Genomic DNA, 18,829 nt, shown 5'->3' with positions numbered 1-18,829 from the left:
GTTCTAGCCAAGACAATTAGGCAAGAAAAAGAAATAAAAGGCATCAGATTGAAAAATAAGAATTAGAACTATATTTACAGATGACATAATCTTATGTATAGAAAGTGTTATGGAATCCACTGATAAACTAACAAAACAAACAACTTCAGCAAGGTTGCAAGATATAAGATGAATATACAAAGATATTTCAATACATATTTCTATACACTTATAATGAATAATTGGAACAAGAAAATTAAGGAAACAATTCTACTTATAGTAGTATCAAAAAGACTGAGATATTTAGAAATACATTTAATAAGGGAAGCATAAAATCGATACTCTGAAAACTGTAAACTATTATTGAAATTAAAGAAGAAAATTAAATGATGCCATTAAGAAATTAAAGAAGATGCAATTAAATGGGGAAAAAATCCCATGTTCACGCATTGAAAATTTTAATAGTGTTAAAATGGTAATGCTTCCCAAATTGATCTATAGATTCAATGCAATCCCTTTCATAATCCCAGCTGATTTCTTTGTAGAAATTGACAAGCTTATTCTAAAATTCATATGCATTGCAAGGGACCCTAAATAGCCAAAACAACCTTGGAAATGAATAAAATAGGAGGACTTATGTTTCCTGGTTTCAGAATTGCTTCAAAGCAATGGTAATCAAAACAGTGTGATCCTGTCACATGATAGACATATAGGTCAATAGGACTGAATTGAGAGTCCAGAAATAAAATTATGTTTCAGCTGATTTTTGACAAGGATGCCAAGACCATTCAAGGGGAAAAAACAGTCCTTTCACAAATACTCCTGGATCAACTAGACAGTCACTTGCAAACTAATGAAATGAGACCCTTATCTCATACCATATACAAAAAATTAACTAGAAATAGATCAGAGACCTAAATGTAAGATTTAAAATGATACAACTCTTAGGGGGAAAAAATGTAGGGACAAATCTTCACTAACTTGACACCAAAAGAATGAGCAGAAAAATAAAAAAATATATGGCTTCCCTTGTAGCTCAGTTGGTAAAGAATTTGCCTGCAGTGCAGGAGACCCAGGTTTGATCCCTGGGTTGGGAAGATCCCCTGGAGAAGGAAATGGCACCCCACTCCAGTATCCTTGCCTGGAAAATCTCATGGACAGAGGAACCTGGTGGACTGCAGTCCATGGGGTTGCAAAGAGTTGGGCACGACTGAGTGACTAACACACACACACACAAACTTCATCAAAACTAAAATTTGGAGGGCATCAAAGTATACCATCAGGACTTCCCTGGTGGTACAGAGGATAAGAATCTGCCTGCCAATCAGGGGACACAGGTTCAACCCCTCCTCTGGGAAGATTCTACATGCCACAGAGCAACTAGGCCTGGCACCAGGACTACTGAGGCCATGCTCTAGAGCCCACAAGCCACACCTTCCGAGCCTACTTCCTGCAACTACTGAAGCCCGAGCATGTAGAGCCTGTGCTCCACAACAGGAGAAGCCACTGCAACTGAGAGTGGCCCTCACTCACCACAACTAAAGAAAGTCCACGCAAAGCAACAAAGACCCAGTCAGCCAAACCTAAATAAATAAAATAAGTAATTTTCCAAAAAGTGTACCATCAGGAGAGTAAAAAGATAACCCACAGAATGGGAAAAGATATGTACAAATCATGTATCCAAGGGATTTGAATTCCGAGTATATAAAAACTCTTACAACTCAATAATAAAAAGGCAAATATCCCAATTAAAAAAGGGCAAAGGATTTGAATAGACATTTCTCCTAGTAATATATACTAGTGGCCAATAAGCTCATGGAGAGATCCTCAATATCATTAACCATCAGAGAAATGTAAATCCAAACCACAATAAGATATCACTCACCTCTGCTAAAATGGCTACAGTCAAAAAGTCAGAAAATAAAGTGTTGCCAAGGATATGGGAAAATTGGAACCCTTACACACTGCTGGCAAGTATACAGTAGTATACACACAGAAGGTAAAATGGTCAGCCAGTTTGGAAAATAGTATGGCAGTCCCTGAAACAATTAAGCATAGAGTTACTGTATGACACAGCAATTCAATTGCTAGATATCCTCACAAAACTTGTCCATAAATCTATATATCCTCACAAAACTTGTACATAAATCAACATAGCAACATTATCCATAACAAGCAAAAGATGAAAACAGCCCAAATATCCATCATTGGACTAATGGATAAACAAAATGTTCATATCCGTATGACAGAATATTGTTTAGCTATAAAAGGAAATTAATACATGGTACACAATGGATTAACCTTGAAAACATATGCTAAGTGAAAAAAAGCCAATAACAAAAGAGCACATTTTATGAGTCAATTTTTATGAAATTTCCAGGAAAAGGAAATCTATAGAGACAGAAAATAGATTAATGTTTACTTAGGGCTGAAGGGATAGAGGCGTGGGGGCAGGATCGTAGCTAAGGTATGGTATTTCTATTTGATGTGAAAATGTACACTAAAAACTATTGACTTGTGCACTTAAAGTGGGTGAAACTGTTTTAAAAGAAGTAACATCTATTCTGGGATAATGAGTAGGAGCTTTAAGGAAATGATAGGAATCCATTTAGCAGTGTTGCTGTTGTTGTTGTTAGTATTTATTAAATACCAACTGTTGCAGAGTAGAGATTAGGAGTGAGGGCTTTGACCTTAGGCAGGTGTTCCATTTAATAGCTGGGTGACCTTGGCCGAGACACATAATCTCTTTAAGCCTTGTTTCCTTTTCTGTTAAATAGTAGGTTAATAGCATAACATCTTGAAAAGGACTCAGAATTCATGAAAGGGAAGGACTTTGTGTAAGTACAAGAAACTATTTTGACATGCAAAGATACATGTTACAATGCAAGGATAATAGAATGATCTATTAGGAGAAATTTTTAAAAAGTAAGTATTCCTTAAACAATCAGATAGCAAGAGGTCTGATGAGATATCAAGATATCACTTTGAAAGACACAATCCCTCCCTTTTGTGAGCTGAAGGGCTTTATGTTGGTATTTGTGGGTATGTGTATGTATGTGTGTGCTGTGCTAAGTTGCTTCAGTCATGTCTGACTCTTTGCCATACCATCGGCTGTAGCCTATCAAGCTCCTCTGTCCAAGGGATTCTCCAGGGAAGAATACTGGAATGGACTGCCATTTCCTTCTCCAGGGGATCTTCCTTCTCCAGGGATCGAACCTGCATCTCTTATATCTCCTGCACTGGCAAGCAGGTTCTTTACCACTAGCGCCACCTGTATATATTATACTTAACCTCCTGTCCTTCATTTTTCCTGTAATAATGCATGGTGAACATGTAGTACACACGGAGCTACCTCATCCTTGCAAATGGACTCTTCACCTATAGTGTACTGAAAATATTAAGGGGGTGTTTAAGCAAAATATGGAGAAGGAAATGGCAACCCACTCCAGTACTCTTGCCTTGAAAATCCCATGGACAGAGGAGCTTGGTGCAGGCTACTATCCATGGGGTCGCAAAGAGTTGGGGACGACTGAGCAACTTCACTTCACTAAGCAAAATATTTGAAGGGACGTTTCTCAAAGTAAGATGTTTGAAGGACCAATAGTACATGAAAAGATGTCCCATACTCAAGTAAATTATCTAACAAATGCTGCAGCTGTTTTTTTCTGAAGCTCTTGCAAAACACTGGTGTCAAAATATCAAATAATTGATTTTGGATACCATTATGTGCAAAAGGTTTCCCCCTTTCTCAGAACTTACCTATAGAGGGAACAGACCAGCTCTCCTCCTAGCTTTTGGCTTTTCCTTTTATAGAGGCAGTAACGATTATATATGTAAAGGATCTGGGGCTGACTTACAAACACACACACACACTCCTGTCAATTTCTCAGTGAAAAATTTTGCAGAATATTTTTCCTGTCATTAGTATCTTGATAAATCCATGGTTTTTGCTCCTCTATTTCTTTAATTTTGTGTGTCACAGTAGCTATGTCTTACTGTAACTTCAAAGTTCCTCATAGATTATTTACTTGTAGTTTCTTAGGTGGTGGTCTTTTCATTCAGTTAATTAGTATTCATTCAAAGTCCTATGTATTTAAATAAAAATTAGAATTATAAATTTCCTGTTTATAGTATACAGTATTATAATGCATTATCTGCTTTAACTTGGAATTATACATCAAAATCTGTGATGTTAGGAAAGGCTTACCATTCACATTAAGATTTGTTGCACAGAGAAAAGTGTTACTGGGAGAGGCAATCTGCCTTGAGTCCTGAGCATCCCTTCAGGCCCTGACCACTCTTTACGCAGGCAGGCCATTTCTCAGAGTTTATTTGCAGCAAGCAAATTTGAGGCAGGAGGTAATGTCTTTCCCTTTCTGTGGACACAGCAGGCTTGCTTTTGCTTACTATGAAAGCAGTGAATTCTCCAAACTACGGGCATCTTTCCTAGAACACGGTGCACTGCCGGCACCCATGACGGGCTGTGTCAGCTCATGGGACTTGATCATGGGGAACTGATACAAACCAAAATGAAGCCAAGGCTACTGCTTTTACCATGGGTAATAATGTCCTTAGGACTGGGACTCGTATTTGCCATTTGCCATAGCAAAAGTAGGTTAAACAGTAGCAGGTTAATATTAACTTGTTAATTTGAAGATAGGGTAAAATCTCAGATTGCACCCCTCTTGACAAGTGTTTCCAGATATTATTTTCTAAATCAACTATACCGGGGCAATATTTCCTGTCTTCCCAGGTGGCTCAGTGGTAAAGAATCCACCTGCCAATGCAGGAGACCTGGGTTCAATCCCTGGGTTGGGAAGATCCCCTGGAGAAGGGAATGGCTATCCACTCCAGCATTCTTGCCTGGAGAATTTCATGGACAGAGGAGCCTGGTGGGCTACGTTCATGGGGTTGCAAAAGAGTGACAACAGCATTTCCCACTAGGATAACTTTTGCCATATATATGTACCATCTTTGCTATTAACATAGTATTCTACTTCATGTTTGTCTTCAAACTGACTTATTTAATTTGAATATTTTTTGAAGAGGAAATTTGGGTACTTTTTTGAAAAGGAAACTTTATAGCACTGCCTTAATCTAAACTATCATCATTTGCCTTAAAGATTTATTAATATACATTCAAATAAATACATGAATATGTGTATGCATGCTAAGTTGCTTCAGTAGTGTCCGACTCTTTGTGACCCCGTGGACTCCAGCCCACCAGGCTCCTCTGTCCATGGTATTCTCCAGGCAAGAATACTGAGCTGGGTTGCCATTCTCTCCTCCAGGATCTTCCCAACCCAGGAATTGAACCCACATCTCTTATGTCTCCTGCATTGGCAAGCAGGTTCTGTATCACTAACGCCACCTGGGAAGCCCCAAATACATGGATATTACAACTTAAAATATTTGTGTATTATCTGAAATCATCTCCAGTAGGCCCTTCTACCTTAATCCCAAGTTATCTGATTATCTCTAGAGTAGTCATTGCTGGGACAAAGACTATTACAACCAATGTTTTTAGTTAGTGACTTTTGAAATCTTACATTTTTCCTTTAAAAAGTTCCCATCAAGCCCTTTTGTGAGGGAAAAAAAAGGAATAAAGGAAGTCTAGTGCTCTGACCTGCAATGGGACAGTTGTCCTCCTGGTATGCATGTCCAGGACAGCCTGGCCCTCAGCCTAGGAGAGTCGGTGCCTGCTGCAGGCTGGAGCAGAGAAACCAATGTCAGATCATCTTGGAGAGGGGTGTGCCTTGGGGGAGTCCTTCTGTGTCCTGCCACAGTGCCACTCCTCAGTGCCAGGGGGCTGGATTCAACCAGTCTTATAATGCTGGCAAGTGAGTTCCTGGACCTTCACCTGCACCCATCAAGCTGCCATAACCTTGAAGAATGGTCTGAAGTGATTAACTGCCCCCAAAAAGAGCATCACAGAGGAAAAAAATAACACACTGTTGGTACAACTGTGATCCACAGATACACATAAAGTTATGAAAATCTGGATGCAGATATAAATACACAGTAAGTCTTACACAGCACTTTCATACATTTCCAATAAAGAATGGGAATATCCCCAAATCTGACTTGAACCTCTCTTTAAAACTTACACAAGTCTAAAGGTATCTTCTGAGTTGGTGAGGAGGCCTGCCACCAGTCTTTTGGGGAGAGATCACTCACCCTAAGGAAACGAGACTCAGGAAGATAAACCAATCTTTAGACTCAGAAGCAACCCTGACTAAAGCATAATGTCTGTTATTCAGACTTATTTTCTGGTCGCAACCCTAAACAGACCCATTGTGTCTGAGTCCTATAGGGAAGAGGGGTTCTTTGATTAAAACCCCAAAGTTGCCAAGGTATCAGTAAGATATCACAGCCCAAGTGGCCCTGCATAAACGTCTATCTAAACTGAAGAGATGGGCATTTTCCCCACTTCTGTAGATCTCAGACTGGAGAATCAAGCGGGTTCCGAAGAAATATGTTGGGCTTCACTATTTGAGATTTCTAGCATATCAGCAGTGTTAGGGAGCTGAGAGGTACAGAATCTGAATGAAGGGGCAGAAATATCCAGTACATGTGGTAGTATCAAGGGGAGGGGCATAGAAGGTTGGGCAGGCACAGGAGGAGAGAAAAACAAAGGTGGTACCCACCTAACAGCTGTCTGGATTTTTTCTTAAGCACAGGTGAGAACTAACCTTCTCTCTCCAAAATACCTAAAACAAATCTCTTAAGGATCTGGCATCCTACATGGGCATATGGAAATAAAAGCCTATCAAATATAGCTCACAGTCAGTACCTTATTTGGTCCTCATGAGATCCCAGAAAGATCGTTATTATCTCTATACTACAAATGAGAAAAGATATAAAATTTATTTTTCTAGCTAAAAGGTCTGTTGGTAATTTGGAGTTCATATTTACTTCTAAAATTCTGCTAATAAATATTGTGTCTCAATGCCTTTAGAAATATAATAACTACTGTTGGTTACTCCTTTTTGTTATACAACTTTTATTATTTTTAACAATAAAGTGTGTACATTCTAGGAATAAGGAAAAATACAAATAAGCTGAATAAAAAAAATCACTCATAATCCTTCCACTGACTATATTTTTTGTTTTTCATCCTTCACATATTCTTCTGTGTATATATGGAATATACAAATGTACCCTTCCCTTTCAAAAATATGATATTCACATATTACTTAGTAACATTTTTACATTTTATATCCTGTTAGGAATCTCTTTTTGTACAAATGAATAAAGCTCTCCTATTAAAAGGCAAAGACTTGTAGATTGGTTTGAAATAAACAATGAGATGCATCTAAAACCACAAATAGCAACAAGTTAAAAGCAGAAAGATGGACAGAGATATACAGGACAACAAAAAAGAAAGTAATGTCAACATCAGAAAAAACAGAAATCGAGGTAAACTACATTAAATAGGGGTAAGGATGATTTCGATTAACCTTCCAACGCATCACTATAAGTTTGTTTCTGACTCTCCTTATCGCATCAATTTCATTCACATTTCTAAACATATCTTCCTTGCTTAAATGCCTGTTGTGTATATCTTCTTTAAATTCCTGGAGAGACTGAATCAGTCTTTCTCTAAAAGTTCCTTCCGTTTTTTCCTCCTCCTCTTGCTTTTCCTCAGGCTTTGGTACTTCTTCAAGTTTTGGTTCAGTCTCATTTTCTGGTTTTTCTTCAGTTTTTTGACAGGGTTTCATCTTGTGTCTCCCTTTCTTTCCCTCTTCCTTTCTTTTCTTCTACTTATTTTTCTTTGAAAACAACTACTTCTAGGAAGCAAGAAGGATACGTCAGCCATCAGGGTTTCCCCTGAGCTTGCTTTTCTCACCTCCATTTTCCACCTCCTCACCTCCCTCGTCCCTCCCTCCAGCCGTTTCCAAGGTTCTTCTCAACCATTTCTCTCACACAAGGCAGAACGCAAGACCCTCCCAGAAGACAAGTAAGCTGGCAGAAGAGGGGTGCGGGGGAAGAGCATAGGGGCCCACGACCTCAGTCCCTCCTTTGCCCACCTCCACCCCAGGGGCGTTTATAACATTTCCCTCATCTTCCTGTACGGATCTGGTCACTTTTCTTCCTGGCCTTTTCAGGATAGCAGACCTCAGACCGACGGGAAGCGGGAGGGGGAGGGGATAAGGGGGGGGTGGGGCGAGCACTCGGAGGACTTTTCCTGTTAAGGTTCCCGGTTATGGAAACTTTCCCACCTTCTGTTTCCCTCATTTCCCTCCCTCTCCATAGTGCAAGTTAACTCGAATTTTCCATCAGACAGGGAGTCGGAAAAGCAAATTTCCAAACTATCATTAAAACTGGGGGTTGGGGGTGGGGGGAGGGGAGGTGTTGGGAAAGCGGTCTTAGGTGGCAGAGGATGATTATTTTTAAACTATCACAGGTCTCCTTGTCCTTCTTCCGGGATCCCTAGTCCCTTTCCCAAGGGTCATCATTTCCTGCAGACCTGGAGGTGGGAGGTGGAGAGATGGACTTTTCCAAGGCTCCCTTAAATCTCTGCTTCTAGGCCATCCCCACCCTAGTAATTCCCAGGCAGCATCTATTTTGCCACCAACCTGAAAATTTTCAGCCAGTAGACTCCTTCTCCTTCCCCACCGTTGGCCCCACCGGCTACCGCTGCTGAAGGAAGCTGGTACCCAGACGGGAACAAGGACCAGACTAGCAGGACTTCTGCACACGTCGACTCCTGGTCACATGAGGTCTACGTCACCAGTGAGCTCTGGTCCTCAATTTCCACTCCCACCAAAAGCGCGGCAGATGTGGGCCAGTCCTCTGCTCCCTCCCCGCTTGGACATTTGCCCTGTCCATCTTTTTTGCCTATCCCAGAGGGGAAAAATGTTATTTGCCTTTCTCTGATTACTAGGGAGGGGCTGCATTTTTTCCTGGAGCTACTAAACTTTTCTACTTTCTTCAAGAATTCTTTTTTCTTGCCTTCTGCTCCCAGGATTAAGAACATTAACCTACATCCATTGCCCCTGCCCCAGCTTCCGTTTCATCTGCAGTCTGGTCCTTGGTTGTTGTGGAATAGGCTTGGTTTGGCAGCGGGTTGTTTCTGAAAAAAAAAAAAAAAAAAAAGAGCTGAGTGGGGGAGGCCTGGGACAGAAGTATTATTTTTAATGTAGTTCTAAACTTTACTGTTAATACTTTTCTGTTGGGGTATAGCTCCAATCATTTCTTTTATTATGCTAATAGCTCCCTTGCCCGACTTGCCAGCCTATAGCAACCTTCCATTTTATACAACCCCTGACAGCACCCTGATAGCTGCTAGATGGGTTGCTGCCCTATTCATGAATTGTTGTATAAAGCCAATTAGTTCCTCACATTTATTCAGCTGAATTTTGTTTTTTCAGTTACTTTTTAAAAAATATAGAAAAGTATTAAGTAAAGTGAAAAACTACATTTAAAATATTGCTAAAATGTTTTGGTGTTAAAAAGTAAAGATAAAGTTTTAAATAAATAAAAGGATTATTTTTAGACAAGAATAATTTTGCGGGGGAGGGGAGAGGAAGAGACGGGCTTCCCAGGTGGCCCAGTGGTCAAGAATCTGCCTGTTATATATATGGAATCTAGTAAAATGGTACTGAAGAATTTATTTATAGGGCAGCAATGGAGAAACAGACATAGAGAAGAGACTTATGGACATGGGGAGAGGGGAGGAGAGGGTGAGATGTATGGAAGAAGTAACATGGAAACTTACATTACCATATGTAAAATAGATAGCCAATGTGAATTTGTAGTATGGTTCAGGAAACTCAAATGGGCTCTTTATCAATCTAAAGAGATGGGATGGGGAGGGAGATGGGAGGGAGCTTCAAGAGGTAGGGGACATATGCATACCTTAGGCTGATTCGTGTTGAGGTTTGACAGAAAATAACAAAATTCTGTAAAGCAATTATCCTTCGATACAAAAAAAAAAAAAAAAGAATCTGCCTGCCAATGCAGGAGATGCAAGAGAGGTGGGTTCGATCCCTCAGTTGGAAATGGCAACCCACTCTAGTATTCTTGCCTGGAAAAATCCCATGGACAGAGGACCCTGGCGGGCTACAGTCTATGGATTTGCATAGAGTCTGGCATGAGCAGAGGAAGGGAGCAGGGAGGGTTTTTTGAAGCAGACTACTTCTTTCTTTGGGGGATGGAGAGGGCCTATGTGACATTACCTTACTGTTGCTTGACCAGCAAATTCCAGGCTGGTTGATTTAAGATTACATTTCTGGGAAGAGGCTGAAACTGCAATTAGGTGAGATATTAAGTCTAGGTTTGGTACCATTGGCTTTAGCACAAGAGATGAAGTTTGGGGTCTGTGGTTTTGTTTTGTTTTTTAAACAAATTCATGTCTTTTTATAGTTGGAAAAAACAAAGACAGAATTACTTCAGTTAAATGAGTTAGTATGTGTATAGTCCTGAGAATAGTGCCTGGCATATGATAAGTGCTTTAGAAGTGCAAACTATTATTACATTTATATTTTTAAAAGTAATTATATTAAGATTTCATTTGGGGAAAAGGACTCAAAATGAAAAAAGAAATCATGTTTGACTCCAGAGTCTTGGTGGTGATGTTTGCCAGGAAGTAATCAGTTTGGTCCTCTGATGCTGTCTTCCCCAGGTACGGAAGAGCCAATGAGCAAGAAATATGCCAACCTGGACCATTCACTTCTATCCTTCGAGACCATGTTCTAGATACCTAGGACCCTAGAGTATCCTGCCCAAAGGACCTGGAGTGGAAATGCAAGACTTGCTTATGCCTCTTCCTCAGGTCTGTCCTCTTGAGAGTGAGTCCTATCCCCTGTGGGTTCACCCTAGGGTGAATACCTAAGAATGGGTTTACAAGTTCAAATGGAATGCATATTTAAGTACTTAGCAATTGCCTGAGAACTAAACTCGGGTGCAGGAGGGCCAAGAGAAGCTACTCCATGTTCAAGGTCAGGAGGGGCTGCCATGAGGAGATACCCCTCGTCCAAGGTAAGGAGCAGCGACTGCGATTTGCTGGAGCAGCCGTGAAGAGACCCCCCACGTCCAAGGTAAGAGAAACCCAAGTAAGACAGTAGGTGTTGCGGGAGGGCATCCGAGAGCAGACACAATGAAACCATAATCACAGAAAACTAGCCAATCTGATCACATGGACCACAGCCTTGTCTAACTCAATGAAACTAAGCCATGCCGTGTGGGGCCACCCAAGATGGGCAGGTCATGGTGGAGAGGTCAGACAGAATGTAGTCCACTGGAGAAGGGAATGGCAAACCACCTCAGTATTCTTGCCTTGAGAACCCCATGAACAGTATGAAAAGGCAAAATGATAGAATACTGAAAGAGGAACTCCCCAGGTCAGTAGGTGCCCAATATGCTACTGGAGATCAGTGGAGAAATAACTCCAGAAAGAATGAAGGGATGGAGCCAAAGCAAAAACAAAACCCAGCTGTGGATGTGACTGGTGATAGAAGCAAGATCCGATGCTGTAAAGAGCAATATTGCATAGGAACCTGGAATGTCAGGTCCGTGAATCAAGGCAAATTGGAAGTGGTCAAACAAGAGATGGTAAGAGTGAATGTCGACATTCTAGGAATCAGCGAACTAAAATGGACTGGAATGGGTGAATTTAACTCAGATGACCACTATAGCTACTACTGTGGGCAGGAATCCCTCAGAAGGAATGGAGTAGCCATCATGGTCAACAAAAGAGTCTGAAATGCAGTACTTGGATGCAATCTCAAAAACGACAGAATGATGTCTGTTCGTTTCCAAGGCAAACCATTCAATATCACAGTTATCCAAGTCTATGCCCCAACAAGTAATGCTGAAGAAACTGAAGTTAAATGGTTCTATGAAGACCTACAAGACCTTCTAGAACTAACACCCAAAAAAGATGTCCTTTTCATTATAGGGGACTGGAATGCAAAAGTAGGAAGGCAAGAAACACCTGGAGTAACAGGCAAATTTGGCCTTGGAGTACGGAATGAAGCAGGGCAAAGGCTAATTGAGTTTTGCCAAGAGAACGCACTGGTCATAGCAAACACCCTCTTCCAAAAACACAAGAGAAGACTCTACACGTGGACATCACCAGATGGTCAACACTAAAATCAGATTGATTATATTCTTTGCAGCCAAAGATGGAGAGGCTCTATACAGTCAGCAAAAACAAGACTGGGAGCTGACTGTGGCTTAGATCATGAACTTCTTATTGCCAAATTCAGAAATTGAAGAAAGTGGGGAAAACCACTAGACCATTCAGATATGACCTAAATCAAATCCCTTATGATTATACAGTGGAAGTGAGAAATAGATTTAAGGGACTAGATCTGATAGATAGAGTGCCTGATGAACTATGGAATGAGGTTTGTGACATTGTATAGGAGACAGGGATCAAGACCATCCCCATGGAAAAGAAATGCAAAAAAAGCAAAATGGCTGTCTGGTAGGCCTTACAAATAGCTGTGAAAACAAGAGAAGTGAAAAGCAAAGGAGAAAAAGAAAGATATAAGCATCTGAATGCAGAATTCCAAAGAATAGCAAGGAGAGATAAGAAAGCCTTCCTCAGGGATCAATGCAAAGAAATAGAGGAAAACAACAGAATGGGAAAGACTAGAGATCTCTTCAAGAAAATTAGAGATACCAAGGGAATATTTCATGCGAAGATATGCTCAGCAAATGACAGAAATGGTATGGACCTAACAGAAGCGGAAGATATTAAGAAGAGGTGGCAAGGATAAACAAAAGAACTATACAAAAAAGGGCTTCACGACCCAGATAATCATGATGGTGTGATCACTCACCTAGAGCCAGACATCCTGGAATGTGAAGTCAAGTGGGCCTTAGAAAGCATCACTACGAATAAAGCTAGTGGAGGTGATGGAATTCCAGTTGAGCTATTTCAAATCCTAAAAGGTGAAAGTGCTGCACTCAATTTGCCAGCAAATTTGGAAAACTCAGCAGTGGCCACAGGACTGGAAAAGGTCAGTTTTCATTCCAATCCCAAAGAAAGGCAAGAATGCTCAAACTACCTCACAATTGCACTCATCTCACAAGCTAGTAAAGTAATGCTCAAAATTCTCCAAGCCAGGATTCAGCAATACATGAACCGTGAACTTCCTGATGTTCAAGCTGGTTTTAGAAAAGGCAGAGGAACCAGAGATCAAATTGCCAACATCTGCTGGATCATGGAAAAAGCAAAAGAGTTCCAGAAAAACATCTATTTCTGCTCTATTGACTATGCCAAAGCCTTTGACTGTGTGGATCACAATAAACTGTGGAAAATTCTTAAAGAGATAGGCATACCAGACCACTTGATCTGCCTCTTGAGAAACCTATATGAAGGTCAGGAAGCAACAGTTAGAACTGGACATGGAACAACAGACTGGTTCCAATTAGGAAAAGGAGTATGTCAAGTCTGTATATTGTCACCCTGCTTATTTAACTTATATGCAGAGTACATCATGAGAAACGCTGGACTGGAAAAAGCACAAGCTGGAATCAAGATTTCCGGGAGAAATATCAATAACCTCAGATATGCAGATGACAGCACCCTTATGGCAGAAAGTGAAGAGGAGCTAAAAAGCCTCTTGATGAAAGTGTAAAAGGAGAGTGAAAAAGTTGGCTTAAAGCTTAACATTCAGAAAACTAAGATCATGGCATCCAGTCCCATCACTTCATGGAAAATAGATGGGGAAACAGTGGAAACAGTGTCAGACTTTATTTTGGGGGGCTCTAAAATCACTGCAGATGGTGATTGCAGCTATGAAATTAAAAGATGCTTACTCCTTGGAAGGAAAACTATGACCAACTTTGATAGCATATTAAAAAGCAGAGATATTACTTTGCCAACAAAGGTCCATCTAATAAAGGCTATGATTTTTCCAATGGTCATGTATGGATGTGAGATTTGGACTGTGAAGAAAGTGAGCTCCGAAGAATTGATGCTTTTGAACTGTGGTGTTGGAGAAGACTTTTGAGTGTTCTTTGGAATGCAAGGATATCCAACCAGTCCATTCTAAAGGAGATCAGTCCTGGGTGTTCATTGGAAGGACTGATGCTAAAGCTGAAACTCCAGTACTTTGGCCACCTCATGCGAAGAGTTGACTCATTGGAAAGACCCTGATGGTGGGAGGGATTGGGGGCAGGAGGAGAAGGGGACGACAGAGGATGAGATGGCTGGATGGCATCACCAACTTGATGTACATGAGTTTGGGTGAACTCCGGGAGTTGTTGATGGACAGGGAGGCCTGGCGTGCTGTGATTTATGGGGTTGCAAAGAGTCGGACACGACTGAGTGACTGAAGTGAACTGAAGAACTAAAGGTCTTCCCTGGAGGCTCAAACCTTAAAGAATCTGTCTGCAATGCTTGAGACTTGGGTTGATTCCTGGGTTGGGAAGATCCCTTGGAGAAGTGAATGACTACCCATTCCAGGATTGTTGCCTGGAGAATTTCATGGACAGAGGAGCCTGGTAGACTACTGTTCGTGGGATCACAAAGAGATGGACACGACCGAGTGACTAACACTTTCACTTTCAAGAACTATTCAGAAAGTTTGACCAATTCAAAGTCTATAACCTGGAAATAAGTGAGAAAGTCCTTGGGGGTAGTGTAGAGCTTGTCAAAAATTGCTTTCACTGAACCTGCTTTCAGACAATAGCCACTGTCAATAGACATAAATACCCAGAAAGAGGAACAATGAACCTGACCCAGCAAGGAAGCTTAAAACAGGCCAGGGTAATGGTAAGGACATGGGGTCAGGATACAGTCAGACTGGTCTCTTCCCTTCCCACCCTGCATCTAGGTCCTGCCCACCCTGTGAGGCCTAGGTCAAGGTCTTTTACTTTCATGAGGCTTCCTCTGACTATTTTGGACTAACTGGCCTTTGCCTTCTCTGAGCTCTTATTGACCTGGCAGTCCACCCTTTCCATAAGCCCTTTCTCTGAAAGGCCTTGATGATGGGGATTCTGCTTTTCCAACTATGTCATCTATTCACAAGTGTTTTTGAAACTATAAAATAGTGTATGAATGTGAACTAGATTTATCATGGTGATCACTTTGCCATATATACAGATATTGAATCACCATGTTTTACACCTGAAACTAATATAGTGTTATATGTCATTTATGTGCTCACTTGTGCTCAGTTGCTTCAGTCTTTTACAACTGCTTGCAATCCTAAAAGATGATGCTGTTAAAGTGCTGCACTCAATATGCCAGCAAATTTGGAAAACTCAGCAGTGGCCACAGGACCAGAAAAGGTCAGTTTTCATTCCAATCCCTAAGAAAGGCAATGCCAAAGAATGCTCAGACTACCACACAATTACACTCATCTCACATGCTAGCAAAGTAATGCTCAAAATTCTCCAAGCCAGGCTTCAACAGTTTGTGAACTATGAACTTCCAGATGTTCAAGCTTGATTTAGAAAAGGCAGCGGTACCAGAGATCAAATTGCCAACATCCACTGGATTACCAAAAAAGCAAGAGAGTTCCAGAAAAACATCTATTTCTGCTTTATTGACTGTGCAAAAACATTTGACTATGTGGATCACAACAAATTGTGGAACATTCTTAAAGAGATGGGAACACCAGACCACCTGATCTGCCTCCTGAGAAATCTGTACAGAGGTCAAGAAGCAACAGTTAGAACTGGACATGGAACAACCGACTGGTTCCAAATTGGGAAAGGCATCCTGATTATATTGGCATCCTGATTATTTAACGTATATGCAGGGTACGTCATGCAAAATGCTGGACTGGATGAAGGACAAGCTGGAATCAAGATTTCCAGGAAATATCAATAACCTTAAATATGCAGATGACACCACCCTTATGGCAGAAAGTAAAGACAAACTAAAGAGCCTCTTGATGAAAGTGGAAGAGGAGAGTGAAAAAGTTGTCTTAAAACTCAACATTCAAAAAATAAAGATCATGGCATCCGGTCCCATCACTTCATGGCAAATAGATGGGGAAACCATGGAAACACTGATAGACTTTATTTTCTTGGGCTCCAGAAGGACTACAGATGGTGACTGCAGCCATGAAATTAAAAGATGCTTGCTCCTTCGAAAAAAAGCTATGACCAACCTAGACAGCATACAAAAAGCAGAGACATTACTCTGCCAACAAAGGTCCATCTAGTCAAGGCTATGGTTTTTCCAGTAATCATGTATAGATGTGAGAGTTGGACTGTAAAGAAAGCTGAGTGCTGAAAAATTGATGGTTTTGAACTCTGGTATTGGAGAAGACTCTTGGGAGCCCCTTGGACTTGCAAGATCAAACCAATCAATCCTAAAAGAAATCAACCCTGAATATTCATTGGAAGGACTGATGCTGAAGCTGAAACTCCAATACTTTGGCCACCTGATGCAAAGAACTGACTCACTGGCAAAGACCCTGATGCTGGGAAATATTGAAGGCAGGAGAAGAAGGGGACGACAGAGGATAAGATGGTTAGATGGGATCACCAACTTGATGGACATGAGTTTGAAGCAGCTCTGGGAGTTGGTGATGGACAGGGAAGCGTGACGTGCTGCAGTTCCATGGGGTTGCAAAGAGCTGGACACGACTGAGCGACTGAACTGAAGTGAGAGAAGACTAGGATCCTAAGGGATCTGAGAATTGACAGCCAGTTTTGAATGGAACTCTGGGAGCCAAGACCTGAGCACTGTAGTGTTTTACTATTAACTTGGCTCAGCTTTGCAGTCTTTTCTCCCCTCCCCTCATATCTCCTTCTCCTCCTTTGTCTTGTCTCTGCTTCACAGCTTCAGTTTCCCCATCATGTTGCCCTGCTAATGTATAGGCTTTCTCAGGTACCTAAGGTACAAACCATCTTCCCACAAAAGTGCATGTACCCCACTGGCCCAAACTTGTACAAATTTGCATAGAACTTCTGGTGGTCCACAGACTTCCCTTTTTGAGAACACCTGATCTAAGTTAATTAATATGCTTAGTGGGTGAGAGTTCTTTGGAAGTCTGGCTGAAGAGCCATCTAGGCGGGGATGGACTGGCAGGCAGCAACCCTTCTGCAAGGCAAGACTTATCCTGGGTTTCCTGGAGGTAAAGAGGCCAGAAGTGAGAGGCCTAGCAGGCTGCATCCCTCTGACAGGACACACCTTAACTAACTCACATTTATAAAGATTAAAACGCTTCAAAGTGGAAGAGATAGATCATTTTTCTAAAACAAGACAAAAATAAGACATTTACTAGGCTCTACATGGATTAATTTGCTGAACATCTAAAATGTGGATTTCTTTTAGAAAAATTTAGGTTTAAAAATTTCAAATGAATTCACCCAATTTATAAAAACTATTTGGGAAGTATCACCAGAAGCATTCTTTAAATGATAAACATGACCAAGTTATGAAGAATTTCCTATTTAGTAGAAAATCTTATTTTTATTGTGTTACGTTACTCTCCAAAGAGTGTGTCTTAAACACTGTGAACAATTAGCATGTTTTTAAACATTGCTCTTTCTTTTGTAGCTGATGGAAAATATTTTCTATTTGATACATGTTAATTTAGCCAAATAGTAAAGCACTACAATGAAAACAGAAATCTGAAGATAAATACCCATATTCTTCCTCCCCTACAAATGTAAGTACTGTATTTCTGAAATGTAAAAACAAAGCATTTAAAATAAAAAAAAATTAATGTGAACATACACAGAAGAAAGATAATGTTCCACTTTCCACTTCCAGCACTCTTGCCGATACATAGCTTTCTGGCCATTTAGGTGCAGGTAAGGGCTTCAGGGGAAAAGAACACCAGGAGAGGAGGTTCTGAGAAGGAGCAGGTTGAGGAGAGGTTAGAACAAGGGAAAGCGCTAATCTGACAAGAATTTTAAGTGGCCTCTCCCTTATGATTGTATGCTAAGTCACTTCAGTCATGTCTGATTCTTTGTGTCCCTATAGACTGTAGTTCGCCAAGCTCCTCTGGGATTCTCCAGTCAAGAATATGGGAGTGGGTTGCCATGCCTTCATGCAGGGGATCTTCCCTACTGAGGGATCAAACCCTCTTCTCTTAACCCACCCATGTCTGCTTACATTGGTAGGTGGGTTCTTTACCACTAGCGCCACCTGGGAAGTGCCCCCTGGCCCATTATTGGAGAAAGCCAAATAGTACACCTGGCTTCCTGAAATGCTAAGGTGGAAAAACAGACATTTCAGATCCAGGGTGACAGGAGGATCAGGGGTTGAGGGTTCCTGCTGCCCAGTTTGAGTGGGAAGGCAGATTAGGAACCTGAACTCTTTTGGTGTTTTAGGGGAAGGACACTGACTGAAACCGCCCACCCTGGCCAGGCACCATAGTAACCATTTGCATGTGTTGTTTTGTGTCAGGAGGTCCTGGCAAGGAACATGGAACTAGTAAGCCACCACCAACTGAAAGAGCTTGGGAAAGATCAAAAGGAGACACCACATGTCCAACCACCTCCCAGAATCCTCTCTGGCATCCATCTTGGCTGAACAAGGCTTGCACCACCAGGAAGGACTCTGAGTCAGAATGATTGGTTAAAGACAACCTGGAAACTAATCCCATCACCATAAAACCTGAGACTGCCAGCCATGTGGCAGAGCAGTTCTCCTGGGTTCCCTTACCCTACTGCTCTCCACCCCAGCACCCTTTCCAATAAAATCTCTTGCTTTGTCAGCACATGTGTCTCCTTGGACAATTCATTTCCGAGTGTTAGACCAGAGCCCATTTTCAGGCCCCAGATTTCCGAGTGTTAGATCAGAGCCCACTTTCAGGCCCTGGAAGGGGTGCCTTTTCCTGCAACAGTGTCACTAGATGGGAGTCTACCTGGGCCCAAATCTCTTTTTTCTTGTCCCTTGTATCTTCTGAGTCACGATTCCTCTTGCAGA

At 41.3% G+C, this 18,829-nt stretch overlaps 1 protein-coding gene and 1 long non-coding RNA gene across 2 annotated transcripts; one reads left to right on the top strand and one right to left on the bottom strand.

Moving 5' to 3' along the window:
• Window positions 1-6,971: 6,971 nt before the first annotated feature.
• TCEAL9 (transcription elongation factor A like 9) lies at window positions 6,972-7,765 on the bottom strand. The gene has a single exon (XM_005700201.2). It carries the CDS (start codon window positions 7,698-7,700, stop codon window positions 7,404-7,406), a length of 297 nt encoding a protein of 98 aa, XP_005700258.1. The 5' UTR covers window positions 7,701-7,765; the 3' UTR covers window positions 6,972-7,403.
• Window positions 7,766-7,780: 15 nt separating this feature from the next.
• On the top strand, window positions 7,781-18,399 carry LOC102171223. The gene is made up of 3 exons (XR_311230.3): window positions 7,781-7,939; window positions 10,607-10,756; window positions 18,308-18,399. It is a non-coding gene; the product is annotated as an uncharacterized LOC102171223 (long non-coding RNA).
• Window positions 18,400-18,829: the final 430 nt, after the last annotated feature.

Source organism: Capra hircus (assembly GCF_001704415.2).
Source record: "Capra hircus breed San Clemente chromosome X unlocalized genomic scaffold, ASM170441v1, whole genome shotgun sequence".
NCBI classification, from domain to species: Eukaryota; Metazoa; Chordata; class Mammalia; order Artiodactyla; family Bovidae; genus Capra; species Capra hircus.
Note: the sequence above shows the minus strand (reverse complement) of the source record. Positions and strands in the feature narration are given on the sequence as shown.

What these genes read in the sequence shown, in the direction of transcription:
- TCEAL9 (XM_005700201.2), bottom strand. Translation starts at nt 7,700, where the DNA reads ATGAAACCCTGTCAAAAAACTGAAGAAAAACCAGAAAATGAGACTGAA.